At 28.9% G+C, this 24,096-nt stretch overlaps 1 protein-coding gene across 2 annotated transcripts; it reads right to left on the bottom strand.

Moving 5' to 3' along the window:
- Window positions 1-426: 426 nt before the first annotated feature.
- LOC107064123 (tumor protein D54) lies at window positions 427-24,048 on the bottom strand. 2 transcript variants are annotated; one of them, XM_089179464.1, is made up of 6 exons: window positions 23,756-24,048; window positions 14,753-14,883; window positions 5,064-5,212; window positions 3,970-4,029; window positions 3,328-3,490; window positions 427-2,769 (listed from the first exon to the last, which is right to left on the bottom strand). In XM_089179464.1, exons 1-6 carry the CDS (start codon window positions 23,772-23,774, stop codon window positions 2,632-2,634), a joined length of 660 nt encoding a protein of 219 aa, XP_089035590.1. In that variant the 5' UTR covers window positions 23,775-24,048; the 3' UTR covers window positions 427-2,631. The 2 variants fall into 2 exon arrangements, with proteins under 2 accessions (XP_089035590.1, XP_089035591.1); XM_089179465.1 differs by lacking the exon at window positions 3,970-4,029 and having other exon boundaries at window positions 23,756-24,042.
- Between the last annotated feature and the right edge of the window lie 48 nt (window positions 24,049-24,096).

Below are 24,096 nucleotides of genomic sequence, written 5' to 3'. Positions count from 1 at the left end.
GAAGATGCAGATTATGCAGCAGCCTATGACCGATCAATGCCGGTAAGATATATATGTATTATACATGGATAATTCATGATTATCGACGCGTTTGGACAATATTGACGAGCAACATTCTCAGAGGCAGCATTTTCAATGAATACACGTACGTATGTCTATCTATAAGTATATCAGTGTTTGTTTCTTTCTGTCTTCTGTGTATTTGTGTTAAATAAATATTCCAGAAGTTCGCGCACGTGTGTGAACAACATACATGTACGCATTTGTATATGTATGTGTATGTGTGTGTGTGTGTGCTTAAGGATTAGCAAGCAAACGCATTTTCAGCCACCGTGATTTTTCCTTATATTAATTTTATGTATTTTCTTTTCTGTTTAAAAAGCTACAATAGAAAATATTCTTAACTAACATTTTCTTGCTTCCGTCTTTCTTTTTTTATTGTTTTTTTTTTTTTTTTTTTTTTTTTTTAATTATTATTTAATTCTATCTATACTTTCTAACTCGTTAGAAAATATATAATAGTAAGTAATTCACTGTACGTCTGTAAGGCTTTACATAATATTAGCTCGCTTCATTTTCAAAATTGTTATATTAATTAATTAATTAAATTCGTAGCTATTATTATATCATACTCTACTTACCCTCGTTTGTTTAAACGTATCATTCACCAACAACACATCATTGTCATCTTGTTTTTAAAATTTTTTAATTTTTATATTTCACATTAGACCGTTCTTAATTCGTACCTTTATCTTCTTCGCATTAACTTCTGTGCTACAAACACAATACCTTAAGAATATTTTTTCGTAACTTTATTTTATTTAGAAAATAACTAATATTAGAAATTTCGTTTATTCGATGTTTATTTAAACTTTATAATTATTGTTCGATTTAATTTCTTGCTTATTTTTCTTGTTGGTCGATTTTCTTAATTTATTTATTTAAAATTAGTCTGATAGAGCGTGAACAATGATTTATTTATTTGGCGAGCAAACTTTAGTTGCTATATATATATATATCAATGATAAAATTAAATTTGCCATAAAATATAATATATACATATAGATATATATGTATATATATTTTTATGTGTATGCATGTGTATGCAGCAGTGAACGTTTTAAATTCAGTATTGTCGAAGGACGGGTATGATCCACGATCATTATAAAAAGTAATTTGTTTTGTTTTATTTTATTACTGTCGATATAATCGTTTTTTAAACGACTGACGTTTATTGCAAATTTTAAAAAACAACGAAAAGAAGAAACAAATACGAGAACGAATAATAAAAAAAAAAGATTATGATGACCTAGGCAATACAAAATATAATATTTATATATTTAATTATGTGCTTAGTCAATGTTTAACGTTTACCAACTTAAAGTGCAAGAAGAAGAAAAAAAAACATAAGTAGAAGAAATGATTTAATTGAAATATAATTTATGTATATATATTCGTGTGTGTTTTTTTTCAGGGTTTTTAGCGCTTCGTTATTTTTATTACTTTTTTTTATAATTTTCTTTTTTCATTTTATATCTCTCAACCATATATATATATATACTTTCAATATTAAAATGCTTCGTCGTATATTTATACTCAAAAATCAATTAAAAATCACAGTGCCCGCGTAGCAGTGCTAAAATATAATCTCTTCGTTTGAAATATGATTTATATTTTAAACAGGGGGGAAACAAAAAAAAACTAAAGAAAGAAAACTCTTATAGGAAAAAAAAAAGAATCAGAAGAATGAAAGGAAGAAAAATCGTCAAAAATTATGAATAAAAATAAAAAGAACAAAATAAGCTCATTGATCTACCACGAACCTACTTGTCTTAAGAAAAGAAAAAAAAACAACAACCATATTTATTTCGTGCAAAATAAAAATGAAAAAAAAAAAAAAATCTATAAACGATAGAAAAATAAATAAATAAGAAAAGAAAACATTACACGAGAAAGCCTCGTTAAAATATCCACTTCGATTGCGAGGTTACGTGTCTCGTTTTTTTTTTTATCATCTGCAACATTATCGAACAATCTCTATTATCATAAACTTGTAGTTAGTTTTTTTTTCCTATCCAAAACAAATTAAAAAGAACAATACTTCTTTCGTGTACCTTTTTAGCTAATAACGTAATTGTTCGCATCATATCAATAATATAATAATATAATAATAATGATAATAATAATAATAATTTTATAAAACAATCTCTGAAAACTTAAATAAATTTTCTTAATTATCGTGTTTTTCTTTTTCGTAGGCTCATGGTCCATTTTTTTCTTCCTTTAACATACTAATAATAATAATTATTATTATAATTATAATAATAAAATAATAATAAAATTAATAAAATAATAATAATAATAATAGTAATAGTAATAGTAATAATAATAATAATAATAATAATAATAATAATAATAATTTCTCTCGATCCCATACACTTATTTCATCAGCGGATTAGCTCCGATTATTATAAAAATGCAATGGACGATTAATTAATAATAGAGCGTAGAGTGTGAAGGTAAGGATAATCGATTATTAAATCGAATTAATAATTCGATTATAGTAATCGTTGGCGTGTGTGTAGCGCGGAAAAGGAGAGACAAGTGATCGTTAAGATTTGAAAACCAATTCTAAGAGAGAAGTTTGTCCTCGGGAATGGTCGGACTGGTTGCCGATGGTGCTGCTGATGCACGTCTCGTTGCTTCTGCTTCTCGTAATGCATCGTCAAAGCTTTGCGTTGAATTAGATCTCGAAGGCACGACTTTTGTCTACAAACAAACAAAATCAATCAAATATTTCATATTTAATAAATATTATCACTGGAATATATATAAACTAATTTTTGGTTCTAATTCTTTGCCTTATAAAATCAATTGGTAGTATGACAAAAATAATAAGTACATAAAATAAATTTTTATAATTGTTATTAATTGAAAATTGTTGTATTTTTAAGTAACTTCTGGTCAGTTACGTTTCAAGACACTTTATTTGTATATTAAATAATTAAGAAAAACAATCTATCGAAAAAAATGTTGTATTACAAGCAGAAACAAATTAGATCACAATTAATGACAAATTAAGCAGATAAATTATAATGCAAAGAATTTTCTACACACGCACACGCACACACACATATAGAATACTTACGAAAAATTTACAATCGTTTAATTCAATTTTAGATGAACTATATTTGAACATACTTGTGAACGCTACGTATACTTCTACCGTTGAACTTCACATACTTTTTATTCTGAATTTCATAAAGTAAAGAATGTATTTTTTCAAAACGTATTAATACTATTTATCTATTTTAATGTAAAACGTACCTTAACATTTTCATAAGCAGATCCAACTCTTTCTTCCAAAGAACGGAAACTATCAGAATTGCGCATTTGACCTAATTTCATTGAAATTCCACTGCCAAAACCGCCAAGAATGCTCGTAGTCTTCTCAGCTGTAGTCTTAAACACCGACTCCGTCTTTTGGAATCTAATAAAGGTAACAAAATTAATTAATATATATACTTTATTTAGAACCAAAAACAAAAAGTAATAGAAAAATTAATTTATAACAATTAATATTATTTTGAATAAATTTTTATGTAAAAGGATAAAACGTAATGTTGATTTTTTGTACACACGCTCGTTCTTTTTCAAGCACATATATTATTATTAAAATTAGTCGAGTATAGTAGTCGAGAAACGTGAATTATATTGGAATACGTGATTATAATTAAAATACAAATCAACACTAATTGTAAGTATAAAATTAATGACAAGCTTGCGTGATGTAAATTAGCATGCGAGATATAAGCGAAAATTAGTTTGTTACATGATAAGTAAATTAAACAAAATAAAAATAAAAGAACCGAGCCTATATGGTTTGATATAAAGTGAAATAATGGAACATTGATTAGAGAAAGGAACGTTTTGATTTCTGATAGCAAAAACTATGGTTTGCGTACTTACAAACTGTTGTCGGTAATCGCCTTGCTGAACTGACCGAGTTTCTCTCCAACATTCTGATAACTGAATAAGAACCCAACCAAAAGTCAAAGAAAAGAAATAATCTACGTGTCTGATGGGAGAAAGTTGATGAAAAAAGTTAAGAAGAAAAGAAAAAGCATGACCTTTCTTTTATTATCATCTTTTTTTTCATGTTTCTGCTAAAACAAAAAAACTCATAGAAAAATAAGTATAATAAATAAAAAGAGAACAAAAAATATAGAAACTGACAATCAAACTAAAAAAAAAAAAAATGATTAAAAAAAAGAAAAGAGAAAACTAAAGGAAATTTCTTCAGCGTGTATAAAAAAAACAAACCAACGTTAAACGTAAAAAAAATTAAATCTAATTGTGCAGGCACGTGTGAAGTAAAAACAATTTCTACAAAGTGAATAAAAAAAAATTACGATCAGTAAAAAATTAAAAAAAAGCTTAATTTATTCAGCACAGAAAAAAAAACTTATTGTTAGATAAAAACTTTTATTATAATTCTAACGTAATGTCCTTAAAATACTTTTACTCACTACGAAGCTTTCTCCAAATACCAAGCTCTATTGTTTTTAATATTTACTTCATAAGAATACACACTTATATATATACATATCCTATGCGTGCGTGTGTGTATGTAAGTGTATTGAAATTTTAGAAATTGAAAGAAATACTTTTTAACAAGGAACATGTTATTGATGAATAAATATTTATAATAATAGAAAAGCGATTAATATTCGATATCATTCGTCGGTGTTATAAATAAATCAATACAGCTTTTGAACACGATCGAGCAAACCAATCAATCAATCATGCAGTGATTTGTTGCTCGACACCTCTTATATGTTTTCAACACCAATATACATGTAAGAAATATGTTTTTTGCATTTATGCATATGAGTGTGCGCATGCATGCGTATGTGAAAAACAATGACGAATGATAGTGTTGTCAACAAATACATGATAGAATGAAGAATGAATTTAAGATGGTAAATAAGAAAAAAACAGACAGGTATAGTATTTTCTATACAACACACACAGCACACGTTTAAAAAGAATCTCACACGTACACTTGACTCTCCTTAACGTTCTTCAGGCCCTGATTCACATCATCGGTGAGTTCTTTCCAAACGCTTATGCCCAATTTCCTTTTTAATTCTTGAGATGCCCTCACTTTGTTAGCCAATACGTGCCTAAGTGTTTGTATATCTTCCTCGATCTATATAACATATATCATATACAATAATTAATCATCTTTTATATATCTTTTATTTTATTTGAATATTTTATTTTTATTTAATTACATTTTATAGTTGTTTTAAAAAATTAATTATTTTATATTTAAAGAGTTTTCCATATTATATTTCATTTTTAAATAAATTATTCTTATAATATTATATTATATATATGTAAAATTATTTATCAATTGCCGATATTATATAATTATATAGTTTATGTGTGAATATGTTATTACTTATCTATAGTAATTAGAGTAATTATTAGTAATTAATAATATATTAGTAATAGTTTATATTTATTATTATAATATAATAAATATTATTTTATTTATTATTTATTATTTATAAATATTATAATTATTTATATATTAATTAATATTGTTGAATTCTACGCAGTATTCTTTATTCTGCGTTTATATTACCATATCTACAAAATGCAATCGATACTTTTATGTATATAAATAATATCCGATATCTAGTGTGGGACACAGAGTGCTTTGTTCTATCAATGGGCGGTCCTTCTTAATTTTGTTTTCTTTATCCCTACCAAAGGGCAGCTGCATCTTAAGTGCTTGGCGACGAAATATTTTTCTTTTGGTTTATTCGTTATTCGTTATTCGTTATTCGATTATTCCTTTTTTTATTGCTGATTGAGTAAAGACGTGCTTCTACCTTATCATATAAAATAAAGAGAAAATTGTGTTATAAGAAAGAGTATTTTTAATGTCCTCTATAACCCAATAGGTTATGGACCCAGATCACGCTGTGCATTAATTGTGTTTAAGTTTTGTGTGTTGTTCATTTTAGATTTACTTATATATATAATTAGTGAAAATCGATATGTCTAAAGACAGAAGAAACATACCGCAGTTTGACGGTACAAGATACAATGCGTGGAAACATAGAGTGAGAAATTTATTGCAAGAACTCGATGTGTTGAAAGTGGTTGACGAAGAACCTCCGTCATTAGCTACTACGGGTTGGTCTAAAGCTGAACGTATTGCCAAATGTACAATTGTACAATATCTAGCGGATACTCATCTCAAGTATGATACACCTGGTAGTACAGCGAAGTCCATCTTGGCGAGTTTAGACGCAATTTATGAAAGCCAAAGTACGACCACCGAATTGTCTATTAGAAAGAGGCTATTAAGCATAAAAATGAGAAATGATACAAAATTAAAGGAGCATTTCGAGACATTTGACGAATTAATAAATGAACTATCGGCTGCAGGAGTTATCGTGAGGGAGAATGAGGTAATCTCACTTCTCTTGTCAAGTTTACCCGAGGCGTATAGTACAGTGTCGGTTGTCATCAAAACGATGATGACAGAAACCAACGTTACCCTGGACACTGTGAAAAACTGCTTGAGGACACTGCTTGATCGTGAGACAAATATTAATAGCGAGAGAATGGACACCAGTACAAAGGTGTTGCAAGTTGAGACTCCAGTAACAAGAAATTCTAAGTGGAATCATTTTAACAACGTAAGGTTTGAAAGAGGCAGACATAGAAGTCAAAATCGGAGAGAGGCAGGTTTTAAGCGGAATAGAAATTCATTTGGTGGGAAGTGTCACCAATGTGGAAGAAAAGGACATAGAATGAAGGATTGTTTCTACTACAAGAAAAACCAACAATTCAAAATGACGCAGAGGAATAAAAATGTGCATACTGCTCAGACGACAAGAAAGACAACAGATGAGCATATATCTGGATTTGCCTTTATGACTGGGGAGTATCAAGTCACCCGAAAAAGAAAACTAGTTTTCATCCTCGATTCTGGTGCGTCGGATCATTTTGTGAACGATGATAGCGTGTTCTCAAGTGCGGTCGAATTACATCCTCTCATTAAAGTTTTGGTAGCGAAGAATGGGGAATTCGTCACGGCCACCAGGAAGGGACAGATACACGTGACGAGTAACATGGGTTCAAGTGGAGTCCTCGAAGACGTATTATACTGCCCGGACGTACCATACAACTTACTGTCCGTGAGGAAAATGCAGGAGAAAAGGATTAGTATCATCTTGAATGAGAACGGCGTGGTAATCGCTAAAAATGGTAAAACGGTGATGAGTGGTAAGCCTTCAAACAATCTAATATCTATAGAATTAGATGTTGCAAAAAAGGTAAATTTAATTAACACTCAAGTAAGTAACAGTAAAAATGATAGTTATGAATTATGGCACAAGCGTTTAGGGCATATTGGAAAGACAAAATTTTTACAGTTGAAAAATAAGCAAATGATTCAGGATATGACTCACTTAGAAAAGGTCATCCCGGATGATCAGTTATGTGAAGCTTGTATTTACGGTAAACAAGCACGATTACCATTCAATAAGGAAAAAGATAAGTCATATTACACGACCATTGCTTATGGTTCATACAGACGTTTGTGGTCCAATCACTCCTTCTACGGTCAATAACAAAAATTATTTTATAACATTCATTGACGAATATACGCATTATGGCGTAACTTATTTATTAGAGCATAAGTCCGATGTTTACATAGTTTTCAAAGATTACGTTGCAAAGAGTGAGGCTCGGTTTAATTTAAAGTTAGTCAATTTGTATTGTGATAATGGTAGAGAATATCTATCAAATGAAATGAAAGATTATTGCGTTCAAAAGGGAATAAGTTACCATGTAACGGTTCCGCGTACTCCTCAATTGAATGGCGTTGCAGAACGCATGAATAGAACTATAACCGAAAAAGCACGGGCTATGATAAATAGTGCTGATCTAGAAAAGGAATTTTGGGGAGAAGCAGTCTTAACTGCAACTTATTTAATTAATTTAACGCCAACGCGGGCTCTTACAATAGATAAAACTCCGTTTGAATTATGGCATAATAAAAGGCAGAGTATAAAATATCTGAAGGTATTTGGTTCCACAGTCTATGTGCATAATAAAATTAGAAAGTCTAAATTCGATGAAAAATCTTACAAAGCTATATTAGTAGGATTTGTATCGAATGGATATAAAATTTGGAATGTTAAGTATAGAAAATTTGAAATAGTAAGGGATGTAATAGTAGATGAAATAAATTACTTGAACTTTCGACCGGTACTGAAAGAAGTGAATTCGGAAAGAGATTCACATGAAACTGATGCGTCAAGTGTGATGCCAAAATCAGTAGAAATGAGAGGTGAGATAAATAAATCTAATAGTGAGAAATCAGATGTATGTAGTAGAAATAAATCTGATAATGAGAAATCAGATGTATGTAAAAGAAATAAATCTGATAGTGAGAAATCAGATCTATGTAAAAGAAATAAATCTGATAGTGAGAAATCAGATATGGTAAGGTCGAGAGAGAAAATAATAGTAGATTCCATAAAAAGTAAAATTATACCTGAAACAGATATAGCTGTAGAACCGAAATCTAAGGATATTAAAGAGGGGAAATCTAAGGATAGTATAGGACCCATAAGGAGTTGTAGGATTAAACAAAGATCTCCTATCTCGTATGATGAAATGGAGATTGACAATGATTATCTGTTGACTACACAATCTATAGTTTATTCAATTCCCATGTAATTTGAAGAAATTAAGACGAGAAATGATAAAGAAAAATGGGAACAAGCTATTGCAGATGAAATAAATTTACTTAATATGAACAAAACTTGGAATTTGGTATCGAAGCCAAAAGATAAGAACATTGTCGATTGCAAGTGGGTATTTGCAGTTAAAAATGATGAATTTGGGAATCCAATTAAATACAAGGCTAGACTTGTTGCTCGAGGTTTTAGTCAAAAATATTTGATAGATTATAATGAAACTTCTGCACCAGTTGCTAGGATTTCAAGTTTTCGATTCCTCATTGCTTTTGAAAATCATCATGGTTTATTAGTTCATCATATGGATGTGAAAACCGCATTTTTGAACGGTGTGTTAAAAGAGGAAATTTACATGAGGGTTCCTGAAGGCGTAAAAAGCAATAGTAATCAAGTATGCAAATTGAATAAAGCTTTATATGGTCTAAAACAATCTGCTAGATGTTGGTTCGAGATGTTTGATAAAGCCCTTGTAGAAAAAGGATTCCGAAATTCGCCAGTAGATCGTTGCGTTTATATTTTGGATAAAAAGAATATATTGGAGAATATATATGTGGTACTATATGTGGATGATCTTGTGATTGTAACTGCTGGGATAGAGAAAATGAGAGCTTTTAAGAGTTATCTAATGAATAAATTTTGCATGACAGACTTAAATGAAATTAAATTATTTTTAGGAATTAAAGTAGAGAGAATCAAAGAAAAAATAACATTAGATCAGAGTTCATATATCAAAACTATTCTTCAAAGGTTTAACATGCAAGATTGCAAGCCCGTTAGTACCCCCCTTCCTACTGTACTAGATCATTTAGCTTTGAATTCGGATGAAAAATATGATGCACCCTGTCGAAATTTAATTGGATGTTTGATGTACATAATGGTTTGTACAAGACCCGATTTGAGTATTGCTGTGAATACCCTGAGTCGGTACTCAAATAAAAGTAACAAAGAACTTTGGAAAAACCTTAAAAGAGTTCTCAGATATCTTAAAGGATCAGCTGATATTAAATTAACTTACACTAGAACTGACTATAAGAATATATTGAGTGGTTATGTCGATTCTGATTGGGGAGGTAGTAAACAAACGGATCGGAGAAGTACAACTGGATATTTATTTAAGGGGACGTTCCACCTGAAGCACCCAAAAAAAGGCTATTTTCGCGAATTTTTTCCAAGAAAACTATAAAAGATACCGATATAAAAGTTATTGGGTTTGTTAAATTGAGTCTTAAACTACATAAATAAATTTTTGTTTTTTCATTTTAATTAATTTTTTATTGCAAAAACAGTAGTTTAAAATAGCACCTCAAAACTTTAGTGCTTTGGTAGCTCCATCAGAACTTGAGAATGGCTTACCTGAAACATAAAAGTAAAATGATTTTATATTCTGTATGACTTCAGCTACAAAGTGACGCTAATATATGAAATTTTATCAATAAATAAAAAAATGGTGGACAAATTACAAAAAAAACGTTAAAATGACCTTTTTTTTCGTTGTTTTTGACTAAAAATAAATAGTAAAAATTAAAATTAAGAAAAGATTTAGCGTCACTTTGTTACAGCTCATGTGTAGAATATGTGGATTAAATTTTATAAGAATCGGTTTACTGGTTCGTGAGATACGATGGAGCTAGTATTTCAAAACATAGTTTCGAGAAAAACGCGTTTAAAGTTTTTTTTACTCAAAATCGTGAAAAATTCTTACCTAAACTTAATCTGCGATGCCTGGACCGTACAAAAGACCTTCTTCTTGTTCATATTCTTCAATTTCTTCCAGTCTTGCCTTCTTCCACTTTGATCTGGCATCTTTTGAGCACTCAGAGCTTCGACGGTTCGCAGATTCAATACGTCGGTCATCGCGTCTTTTAGCAAAGTCGATCGCTCCTGGCCCAAGTTTCATGCCCATCGTTTCCATTATCTTCATCACTGTTCGAAATCCTTCGTTAAAGATACATGCAGAAACTTTGCACGCAATTTCAACAACTTTTTTGCCGTTAAACATGTGTTTAGGTGCCATGTGCCTTAGCTTTGAGGTACTTTCACCAGTCGATGGAACACTTAGAATGCTTCGGCTTGGCGTCAGTCGAAATTTTGTGATAGTATCCTGCCCAAATCTCGTTGCGCATATCCTACAAAGAATTCAAATTTCTTCTGACTGCTAAACCGTAGTTCTCTGAGAGTTCTTTCATCAATTTGATTGTAAATTTTTAGTTTTAACTTCAGGAACTTTTTTCAAAACAGTCGTTTTTCTCTTCACTACTGTTTTTGCTACGGTTCTTATTTTTTTTGGCGGTTCGGCGTTTTTCTTTTCAATTTTCTTCTTTTGTATAAGAGCTTTTCTTGCCTTATTAGCGCGCTTAAAAATACGTTTTGCCATATGCAAAATACACTTCAACTTTTTAACAATGTAATCTTCACCGTATGGATGATAATAAAGCAGCATTTTAAAAGTCTTGGTGTCTCCGTAGCCGATATAAGAACCATACCATACAGCAAATTTCTCGATTGAACAAGATAAGAGTCGACCGTGCGCGCCGAACGCTCAGGAGAGCGGTCCGAGATAGTAACGTTCAAGCAGCAAAAAAATGTGGTTAGAAACATCGGATCTTTTTGAAATTTTAATACAATATTTCTACATATATATACATTCGAAAAATGTAAAAAAAAAAAAAATTCGATTTTTTAAAAATTGCAAGGTGGAACGTCCCCTTAAGTTATACGAATAATGTACCATCAGTTGGAATACGAAAAGACAAGCATCGGTAGCTACCTCGTCTACAGAGGCAGAATATATGGCTCTCTTCGAAGCCGTGAAAGAGGCACTCTGGATAAAATCATTAGCGTTTAGTATTAATATACATATTTCCGAACCGATTGTAATATACGAGGATAACATGGGCTGCATCAGTATAGCAAATAATCCAGGCAATCACAGACGATCAAAACATATAGATATCAAGTACCATTTCACAAGAGAACAAGTTGAAAAAGGTGTAATAAAACTCGAATTTATTCCTACAGATAACCAAATAGCAGACACTTTAACTAAGCCACTGCCAGCAGTCAAATTCCTAAAATTCAGAGATGGAATGGGACTGAAGTAGTTACAGTAAAACCTCTTTTTGTGCGGTGGATAGGGACCGTATAAAAGAAATCGTACAAAAAAATATTCGGAATTTTTATAAATATTTACATGTAATAAACAACTTTGTACGATATATCACCTAAAATTTTTTTATGCGGCGGACAGGGACCGCATAAAAAAAGTCGCACTTAGAAAATACATCAATTATTTACGAAATAGATAAGAAAATGCTTTCAAACCAATTAAATAATAAAATTGGACCTGGAAATATTTTATAAAATTTTAATTTTTCATCGTACATATACATGGAGAAGCTTTCAAAATGCACATTAAATAATTCACTGCTACTCGTCGTAATCCAAAACGCGCATCTTCTTGCGATGAATTGGTTCAAAACCGCTTTCGTCGCTTGAAGATACGATTTCAATTGATTTATTTTTCGGCACCATAAAGTCAGTTATCAGTTTTTGTGACATCGGTCGATTGGTCAGTTCTTGTAAACATCACGATAGCGAGACATGCATGATCTTAGCTCTTTTTGGAATTTCAAGCTTCTTTCGGCATTAGTGTCTATTTTAAGAAAATGCGTTTCAAATTTTTTAGAAATCTGGATTCCTGCATATATTTTATCTGCTGTAATAGATTCCGGTTCTTCTTGTCCGTCTTCATAGTCTATCAAATTATTGATAATGTCACTATCATTGAGAGTTTCGTCCTCAATCATTTCGTCCAGATCATTTTCGCCGAAAGTATCAAAGCCTTCTCCGCTAATGTTATGTGCGAGCGCAGTTATTTCTAATAATAACGTGGACGCGTTTTCGGTTACATTTCGATTCGCGCGTCGAGCGAGAATATGTACGTAACTGACTGTACGTTGTCAGAAGATTGTTTAAAACAAATGAACAGAGCGTCGCGAAGTGCAGATGCATTGTCGTCAAGGAGTCCCCGTAGTCAGGGTTCGTCCACAACATGTATATGTACACTGATAGGAAACATTAAACAGGCGCCAACGCCGCTGAGATTCATATACCGCATAAAAAAAACTGCACGAAAAAAATCGCACAAAAATAAAATCGCATAAAAAAGGACCGCACAAAAAGAGGTTTTACTGTATATGGATAGAAGACTTAAAATCATTTATTATGTATTCATTTATCGTTTTAAGTGGCTGAGTGGGTTTTTCTGGGTTTCCCCCTCCTTAGCAATGAATATTGGACCATATGTATTTGTTCCCAGAAGTAGAGTCAAACTTAGTGGAAGTTTCGTCTTTACTTAGGTCATTTATTTGTTGACAGTATAATCTTATTTAAAACGACATAAAAGCGACTAAATGTAAATATTTAATCGATTGAATTTTGAGGGGGCGTGTTGAATTCTACTCAGTATTCTTTATTCTGCGTTTATATTACCATATCTACAAAATGCAATCGATACTTTTATGTATATAAATAATATCCGATATCTAGTGTGGGACACAGAGTGTTTTGTTCTATCGATGGGCGGTCCTTCTTAATTTTGTTTTCTTTATCCCTACCAAAGGGCAGCTGCATCTTAAGTGCTTGGCGACGAAATATTTTTCTTTTGGTTTATTTGTTATTCGTTATTTGATTATTCCTTTTTCTAATGCCGACTGCGTAAAAACGTGCTCCCACCTTATCATATAAAATAAAGAGAAAATTGTGTTATAAGAAAGAGTATTTTTAATGTCCTCTATAACCCTATAAATATAATAAATAAATTAAATAAATAAAAATAAATAAAATAAAATAAATAAAAATATAATTAGTAATAGTAATATAATTAATAATTAATAATAAATAGTATATAGTAATAATTAGAATAATAAAATACTTATTTTTATATACCAATAAATAATGTGTGATATTAATGTTATATTATTAAAATACGAATTATCAATTAACACTATTATTCCAAAATATTAAAATTATCAAATCAACGACTTATATACAGTCAACCCTCCTATAACGCGGTGAGTGCGTACCGCGTTATATGGAAACCGCGCTATAAGAAACTCGGATTTAACCGTACAAACCAGGCTAATTCGTAGCGCGTTCTATGGAAACCGTTTACCGCGTTGTATGGAAACCGCGCTATAAGAAACGCAGAATTAGTACAAATTACATCATTCGTACCGCGTTATATGGAGACCAACCAATAAGGACAAGATAAATTATAAATTATTTTTATTGAATTGAAGAGTTTATATAAAGAAATGATACCAAAACTAAACTAAAGAACTGTTAGAATTAAAACAGAATTTTAACCGATTAAGAATTTCGATTTTATCTTCAAGAGATATAAACTTTCTTTTTAACCCTTTCCTTGTTTCTTTCGTGTTTGACATGATGCAAATCTAGGGTTAATAATTACTTTATTATTATTATATTAGAACAAATGAAGAATATTACCTACAGTATTGTAATATAATATATATAATCTTATATATAATATATATAAGAGGGCTGTCGCATTTTCAGCTCCGCGTTATATGGAAACCGCGTTCTGAGAGTACCGCATTATAGAAGGGTTGATTGTATTTTATTTTTATCTTAACATTATTCATTTATTTATCAAACTACAAACTATTTATCATATATTTCTTATTACATAAAACAAAAATCTACTATAATTTTTGTAAAATAAATTCTATATATAAATATTTAAATAAAATTGATTAACAATATTTGTTTCAATAAATCTAATTTTTCTATCAATTATCCACTTAATTTCTTCTATCTCTCTTCTTGTGTCTGTTTTTCTTTCTTTTTATTTATTAGAACACTTGATTAGTACTTTACTATCTAATACAGAACAGACATCTTTGTTATATATATATATGAACATGTATATATATTTATACCTTAGCAAGTTCCATGCTCCAGGCAGCTTTCTGCTTTTCCTGTTCCTCCAAAGTGAGTCCTTGCAACTCGTTCGCTGCATTGTCAGCTGATGGAGAAAGAGAACCAGCTGAATGAAGAGAGGCTTCCTCTCCTATTCAACAGAAACGAGAAATACGTTTTAAAATACATGTTCCATGACTCACCAACTCTAACACACATACATACATATATATATTCAAACACGTGTATATAAATATGTAAGAAACTAGATGATCTAGTTTCATGATCGTTACCATAATAAGAAATTCATCAAAATAAAAGAAAAATATAAAAAAAAAACTGACAAAAATTATTTTTTATGCATGAAAGAATTTTTACATATAAAAAATCGTATGTACAAAACACGTAAAAATAAAACAATAATTTTGTTTATTTATTTTCTTTTTTTCTTTTTTTATGTTATTATTTTAAAATTTATTTTCAACGTAAATCGATATTTTATGTAAAAGGAGATTGAGAAACAAATCTAGTCACTTATTTAGTATTCGTAGAAATGCAACTTGATCGTTGCGTAAGTTTAACCATCGTAGTAGTAGTATAAGTTATCTTATAAGATCTAACGGACGTAGATCATTGTCGTTTTATCGATCACATTACATTATCTGTGTGTTTTATTATAGGAAAACCGCAAGACGATGAGAAATAATAACTTGTTTATGTTGATACAGTATTATTATTCTGATATATTTATATATTCGAATTTTACACGCTTCATTTTTACAACTTCCAAATGAGAAAATGAATTATTAACTTGTGCGTTGATTACAATTCGATAAGAACAAAAATAAAAATAAACAAAACTAATCAAAGTAAAAGAAATAAGAAATATTGATTAACGATGTAGACAAACCTAATGATTGTAAAGTATAATTAATCATTAGTTTAACTATTATCATGTCAAAGATTGAAACGAGGCTTGATGAGATTGATATATATTGATATATACATATATATGTGTGCATGGTTATTATACTTATGCATACTACTAACTCGAACAAAAGAAAGGAACTACGGTATGCGGTTAACTACTGTGTCCATTTTTTTTTCTCCTACATAAAAGTTACGAGCAATTTCTAACAGCTAATAATGGACTTACTATAGATATATATAACTATCGAGTACCAAACCTGGTGCTAAGCTTTCACGGGTCTGATAACCATACAATGACCTCCTTTCCAAAATATCAACACGTGAATGCTAATTATGGCTACTAATTAGATCACTCACTTAAAAAAGTTTCTAGTATAATATTTGAAAGAGAATAGAACTATGTGAGATTTGAACACACACTTTTTACTAATTTTTTAAGTTATTCATTTGTAATCCTAAAAACTAATATTTAATGCTTAACTATTTTAATATTTTATTTGAAAAAATTTATATATAAATTGTAATATTTAATTAATAAATATTTGAATAAATTTAAATAATAAATTAAATATATAACTCAAAATATATATATAATATCTAGTAGATATATATTTAAATGCAATAGATATGAATTATATTTAAAATTAATATAGCATATACAAATTGTATATAATTCGTAAACATAATAAGTACTGTAATTTATTTTTAACAAATACTAAATATTTCAATAACTAAAAATTGAAAAAAAAAAAACAAGTAAAATAAATTACGTGAATTGATTGAGAAAAGTTTTAATTATAATAACATAAAAAAACTCGTTATAATTAAAAAAAAAAAAAAAAAAAAAACAATTCATTTCATTCTAGACTTAAAACTTTTCAACTCAATCTCACTCTATAATTTAAAAAAAAAATTTTCCCCTACAATTTGAGAAATAAAACAACAACAAATATTATAAAATTCGATGCACCTTTAATCAATTCTAAAAACTTCTTATAATTCTGACTGTTGCTTATTTTCTCAAGATACGGTTTAGAAAAATCTTGAAATATCACTCGAACCGATCTCTTCCTTCGAATACCACGTGGTGTTAGCGTCGATTTCTTATTTTCCTCAGTTTCATGTGATTCTTCCGTTTCGAATAAAAGATTGGCATCGTCAACAACAATTTCATCGATTTCTCCGTTAGAATCTCTCCAACAATGAACAACAATTTCATCGGCATCGTCATCGAGTTCATCGATATCGTCAAAACTCGGTGTAGTTGTTGAATTCAAATAATAAGCATCCTCTTCGTATTCCAAGGATTCAAATTCATGTTCGTTTTCACTAGGACAATCCTCTTCACCATGTTCCTGACAGATCCTCGATCTTTGTGACCCACATTTGGACGTTAACAAATTTTTATCCGTTCGTTCAGACATCTCTTTCAACTTTCACATCTCATAATCTATCTTTTTATTGTATCTTTCTGTTTTTTTTTATTGATTATAAATAAAAGAATTAATTTCTCACAGGATATTTGTTTATTATCTTAAACGTTACTAGCGTCATCTATATCAACGAGTATTAATTATTTACAATGACCATGCAGTTTTACATAATTTATCAAAAACCCCGTTTGTACCTGTCTTTTCTTCGATTTGCATTAATAATATTTATTTATATTAATTTTATTTAAAAATTTCATTCATAAAAAAAGAAAAACTGAACACTTCTCAACAGATCAAGTACGAATTAATAAATTATTTATAAATAGTAAACAAATGACACTTCTTTCACTTTGCTATTATTATTGGTTCTCCTTGATTTTTAATATTATTTATTGAATAATCATTAAACGATTAACAAAAAAAAGAAATAAAAACCAAAGAAATATAACACGTTAAAATGTGATCTATCAAGTGACACTAACTATAAGAGAAAAAGAGATAAAGACCACGTGCAACCGATCGAGTCTTGCAGACGACGACAGCTAACAGCTGGCGCGAATGAGATCGTTCCTTGCCGATCTTTTACACTAGTTGGCGCCACAATCACGATGGCCACGTATCAAGGAACTTCAAAGGAATCAAAGAAGCCTCCTTCCTTCTTCTTTTACTCCTTTTTCTTCTTCTTCTTTTTCTTTTTCTATGTTGGAGAACGGGTCTATCCTCTCTTAAACCGGACGAGGTAAAGTGGAAACGGTAAGGTAAAGTAGGGGTATTATTTGCTTTTGTTAGAATAAGAGAGAGAAATCAAGCCCAGTTCTCTCTCATAGATTCTCTTATTCTTCCTTTACCAGACAACAGTCTACCATTTTCGAACGTATACAATAACGATATAGTACGTTCTCTGAAACCTGCTTTTAAATACGATCACTCTCTTCTTGGTATACTGTTACGGTTACGTATATTAAAAGTTCAGCGACCTAGGGTCAACGACAAATTGTTCTATCGGAACATATTGTTTAGTATCCACCTTGATCGTTTTCACTTTTTTTCTTTTTTTTTAATATCAAATATATGGTTTTGACATAATTTAACAATCATTAAATTAATTTATTTCTAATTGTGTAAAATAAATGTAAGTATATCTGGATTGATTACAAAATTCATGCCGATTTTTTTTTAAAGGTAGATTGAAAAAAAAATATTTGTATTTTATAATATAAATCGTAAAATCATCAGTTTGTTAGATTTGTTTCATTTATGCAATATAATAATGTTGTTACACCTAAATGTTCATTAAAAATCGGCACTAACTTTTCAGATAATATAATATTTTATCTAATTAATTTTATTATTTTCTTTTATTGCGTATATTTATGGTTGAATGACTTAAGAGTTCATTGACCTAAATAATAAATGTACTAGGTGGTATCTTTTCTTGTATCGTTGCCAAATGACAAAAGTGTGTAATAATATTAAAGGAGAATTGTTCAGTGCCAAGAAGACGTGAGGAAGAAACAAAAATGTTTCCTCTTGCAAAAACCGGTTCATTGTCTCGAGACGATTACCGTTGCACTTCTAAATACGGTCTTCACGATGTAACTACGACTTGAAGGTTACCAACATCCTGGTAAGATGAAATTTTGATTCAAGGATGAAACTTTAGAAGAGATTTACGATTAAGGATTTATTTTTTTGTCTTTATTGTTATTTGAGAAGAAGCACAATAACAGAGTGTTTCAAGGTAAAATACATATTAAATTGTATAATTAAAAATTCTACTACCAATTTTACGAATGTATACTCTTTAATTAATTAATTAATTAGTTTAATTAAAGTTATGTTGATCCACCTTTTCTCAATTGTCGTTGCTTTCACCGTGATCTAGAATTTGTTAAGCAACCGAATAAATTTCTTCGTGTTATAAAAATTCTCGAGATATTTTCAATTAAAAAAAAAAAAGACTCGTTTCAGCACCGTTTTACTCGATGAATCGTGCGGAACGTTTATTGTAACAACAAAAAATAAAAGGTTAAAAGAAACTCTTAAAGAAAGAAATGTGTAGTCAAGCATTATAACCTGACCAGACTACTTTAGCATGAAAGGAAATCGATAGTTCTACCTTTTCGTGGAACCTCTCCTTCGAAGGTTGAAGAATGTGAAAACACCTTGATTTTTATTCGAATATACGGGGTGTTTCAATTTCAATTATATGACTAAATAAATAACTTCGATGGTATTGATTTTACTAGTAAATATTTCAAGTGAACATTTCTAAGTTTTAAAAGAAAAGTTTAATATTTATTATACAAATATTTTATAAGGGCCACTGTTGTGTTGAATTTCAAAATTAAAACAATTTTTTTCTAATGAAAATTAATATTTTATGTAAAAGAAAAATTGTGTACAGAATATCAATACGAATTCAACGAGTGTCTTTCTATGAATATTTCAACGAGTTAGGGTATTTCATTTTTTATCTTTTACTAAGTATTTTTTAAAGGTTTTTTATTTAACAATAACAATGATATTTTCCCATGCATAGTCATTGTGTATTTTCATCGCAAAAACTAACCAAGAAGTGTCCCCATTCTCTTCGTGTTGGATTTAATTAACTACGAGATTTAAAAATGAACCGAGAAGTACCACTTGTCTCTTTTTTTCTATTTCCGTCTTCAAAGATTTACCTTTTATATTTACTGCAGTGTAATAAAAAGAAGAAATTTAGTAAAAGAAAAAAAGAAAAGTAAATTAAATATTTAAACGATTTCAATGTTAAAGTAGATTGAAACATGTGGGTTGTTGATTTGATTTACATTTAATGAAAAATCAACAGACGATAATAAGCTGTAAATCAACGGGTTATTTGATATGCAAAATCGAACATTTTTTCTTTTCTGTTTTAATCAAATATTTGGTTGTATGTGTATGCAGGTATACCCGATAACAAAAATACGACGAGTGTTAACAAATTTGCATAAATCGCTTTCGCATTGGATTATTTTTTTCTCAACTTTCAACAAAATATTCAAATCTCTTTCTCTGAAATTTTGTTTTTTAACTATCAATCAAGTTTAAATATTCAACGTCAGGAATAAAATCAAAATGAAAAGTGCAACGAACAAACCTGAAGAAAAAAACTTTAGAAACAAGTAAATCACATATTGAAAGATTTATAAGATCTTTTTAAACATTCACAAAGAAGAAGAAGATGAAGAAAAAGTTAATGAAGAAAGTTTACTTCAAACAATCTTTGATGTATACTTTGATCTTCTTTACAAAAAGAATACTAAATGAAATCAAATTTTCAATAAAATTGAAATTTCAAATAAAAAAAGAAAAAAGATAAAATAATACTTTCCTATTTTTTGTTAAAATTTGTTTCTCAAACAACTGTTTTTAACAGACTACTTGAAACTTACGTCAACCGATTACTATACTTATCTAACATAACGATGACTCATATCTTAATACTGCATTTAAATTTTTGTTTGAAAACATATCTAAAAATATATATGGTAATTTCCAATGATAAAGACATTGATTTTATTTGCTATAAAAGTAGATCATATTTAATTATTATTATTGTATATAAATTAATTTTATAATAACTATATAAATTATTATATGTAACAAGAAAGTCCTTCGATCGTTCTTTTAATTTAAATTACAATTAAAATAAATAGTTACTTTTAGGATTTATAATATATATATATTTCTTTTTTTTAACTTAATTTTTACAAAGATAATATATTAACAAAATTATTATCGTCAATAATAATAATTAATTGATCCCTTTATTTATTTATTTATTTGATTATATTAAAAAGATTTAGAAATCACATGCAATGATTTAAATAACAACAAATACTAATCGAAACTTAAGTTGATAACCGAAGAAGAGTCAAGTACATTTGTAATCGCAGATACTTCAACATGATGAACGAGAAGTGCAAAGGCATGAGCTTGACGTAAATCATTTCTTTTTTTCTAAAATAGTTCTTTAGTAACGATCCTCTTGAATAATCATTTAAAAAAAATCTAAAAAAAATAAATTATTATAAAAATAAATTAAATGAAAGTCACTTTTATCAAATTAATAAACATTTTTTAAAAGTATCAATTGCATTCAATTTTATATAGGAAATACAACTACAAATCTAATAATAGATTTAACAATAGATCTAACTATAGATCTAACAATTATGATTTACATGTTTCTAAAAACTTTTATAGATCTTAAAAAATGATTCATGTTTTTGTAATAACAAGTGTATACACAAATAAAATTATATCTTGGCTTAATCTGTGTTTCACGTTTTTGTTCTGTGTATCTTACAAACTATAATGATCGAAGAGGATCTTAAGATCACTGGTTCACCTTCGATAAAATAGAAAAACATCATCTTGAACGAGGACCACCCACAATAAAGATCTTGTCTACATGCGCACGTACGATTAAACGTTGTAACTAAATCTTAATAAGAGAATTATACTATACTTAATTACATTATGATCTAAATCACTATTATTAAAGAAATATTAGCTAAAAAAATGTATTATTATAAAACAAAATATATTTTTTAAAAATAACAAATTACGTTTCAATCAAATTTATAAATAAAATAAAACTAAATTATAATCATTTGTAATTATTTAAATGTTTTTTAAATATACATATGTGTGTATACATATGAGCGAATGATTACAAATATGGTTTAACAATAAATTAAACATTTATTATTATCAAATACTATTCTTAAGATTCTTTCAAATTAAAACAATAAAAATATTAATTTATTTACTTGCTTATAGGTATAACAATTTTGTAAATAATTAAAATCCAAATAAATTTGATAATACTTCAATCTATAGTTTTTATACATGAATACCAATTTTAACAAAATAATTAATTTAACATATCTTCATAGATGAAAGGAATAATTCAGCCATGATAATCACCGGCTCATATAAACATGCATATTACTTTTTGTAACTAAAGATACGATATTGAACATGACCTCCGCTTATCGATATAACAATCCTTATCTTTTCTAGGTATACATTATACTTATGTGACTAACCAACACATGTGCACGCGCGCGCGTACTAAACACTCTGTCTCTCTCACTCTTTATTTTTTATTTCTCCTTTATTTTTTGTTTTAAACATGCAATGTTTACGATTCTGTACTACACATACACACACATAACAATCCTACTGTAACATACTACACGAAGTATTATTTCAATGTTTCTTTCATATATATACGTTAGTAACACGAATAATCCTAAAGAAGTTAGGTCAAGTTAGGTCAATACTAAAAATACTTATAAACAGAGACGAAGAAAAGAAAAAAAGTTTCGTTTGTAAAGAAACCAGGTGTTCTATTCATGTAGAATTTACATAGTAAAAAAATGATCTAATATTTATTATTAGTCAGATACACCATTTGTAAATGTTAAAATTATGAAATAAAAGAAAATGTAAAAGAACATCTAGGAAGATAATATCGATAAAAAAAATCATTCAAAATATGACTCCTACCCGATAGATAAGATAAAACCAAGATACTTTGACAAATTTTATTTTCAAAACAAAATTATTATTAAAACAATATTGCAAAAACAAAAATGATATTAATTACATGATTAAATAAAATTCTATTTTATTTTATAAGAAACTATCTTGAAATTTATAATAAATATATTAATAAAAATAAAAAACTATTTTCAAACTAACAAAAGCTACATCAACAATTTCTTCCTATAAAAATCTATTATAAAGTAATATAATAAATTGTTAATACAAAAATAATAATAAAATAAAAAAGAAAGTATTTTTTTGAATAAACATATAATGTCAATGACTTCTTTATCTTCTTTCCTTATAGAATCAATCAAGCTAAGAAACAAAGTTGCTTGCTAATTACGTTAATTCAATTACTATGCCTGGCTAGAACGAGAATAAACCCTAAGCTGACTTTTCCGTTTGACGAGACAAAAAGAAAGATAAAAAGCAAAACAGGAAAAGAAAGAAGATTGTTTTCGAATTAAATAAAACAATTTTCAACTACTACCATTTAAATCATTCTAATTAAAAAATTGTATCATTATATATTCTTCTAAATTTATCTTCCTTATATATACACATTTACATATATAGATACATACTTAAAACAAAGTATAAATATAGTCAATCAATTTTACAAAATTATAACCTAAAAAAATATCTATAACCTTTTGCAAAAATTACATGAAAGGTTTAGTAATACATAAAGAAAATATGTAATAATGTACATGCATGGATAGAAGCATCTGTGATTATGTTAACGTAAAAATGCGCTTAGGTTGAAACTACTTCCTTTCTTCACCTCCCCCCTCATCTCCTCTTAACCAACACACATCTCCCCTCTAACCCTATATCTTTCTCTCTCTCTCCTTTCTCTCTTTTTTCGTCACGCCAACATGGAACGCATTTCGTCGACCATACGTAATACGAGTATAGATCGTAGAAAATATCGTTTATTGTTGTAATTCGATAAAAATCAAATTAATTAAAAATAATTAAATATACAAAAGAAAAAGATAAAAATGAATAATATATATTATAATCAATTCAAAGTGTATTATATATCTATCTCTTTTTATCTTCGTCTCTCACCTGTTGGTACGTTGCTCATCTTGTTATCGTAGTTACAACGAAATAGTTTAACTTCCCAAGATGATCGTCCACGTAACGAGACACTTCTTTGATATTTTTAGATATTATTTTTTCTTCTTCTTCTTCAAATTCGTAATGCACTTCGGATGACCGTTCACAAGGAAGAATGTCACGTCGACACTTATCGGAAAAAAGTACGCGAGACTAGAAGACGTGTAGTACGCCGTCACCGGGTCGTGATCGATTCCTTCTGAGTGCCGTGCGTCGAATGTCGCAGCAGCCATATTGGAGCTGCCACCGTCGCGCTCAGCGTCATCTGACGGAAAATGAATGAACGATTG

The sequence above is a fragment of the Polistes dominula genome, unplaced genomic scaffold (assembly GCF_049000335.1).
Source record: "Polistes dominula isolate Pdom_NZ unplaced genomic scaffold, Pdom_raw_medaka contig_373, whole genome shotgun sequence".
In the NCBI taxonomy this organism is placed as follows: Eukaryota; Metazoa; Arthropoda; class Insecta; order Hymenoptera; family Vespidae; genus Polistes; species Polistes dominula.
The sequence above is the reverse complement of the archived record's forward strand: the minus strand, read 5'-3'. Positions and strand labels throughout refer to the sequence as shown.

What these genes read in the sequence shown, in the direction of transcription:
- LOC107064123 (XM_089179464.1), bottom strand. An exon ending in GGAGCATGGAACTTGCTAAG is followed by an intron (nt 5,213 to 14,752) that starts GTATAAATATAT and finishes TATGTTATATAG; the next exon opens with ATCGAGGAAGATATACAAAC. An exon ending in GCGATTACCGACAACAGTTT is followed by an intron (nt 3,491 to 3,969) that starts GTAAGTACGCAA and finishes TACCTTTATTAG; the next exon opens with ATTCCAAAAGACGGAGTCGG.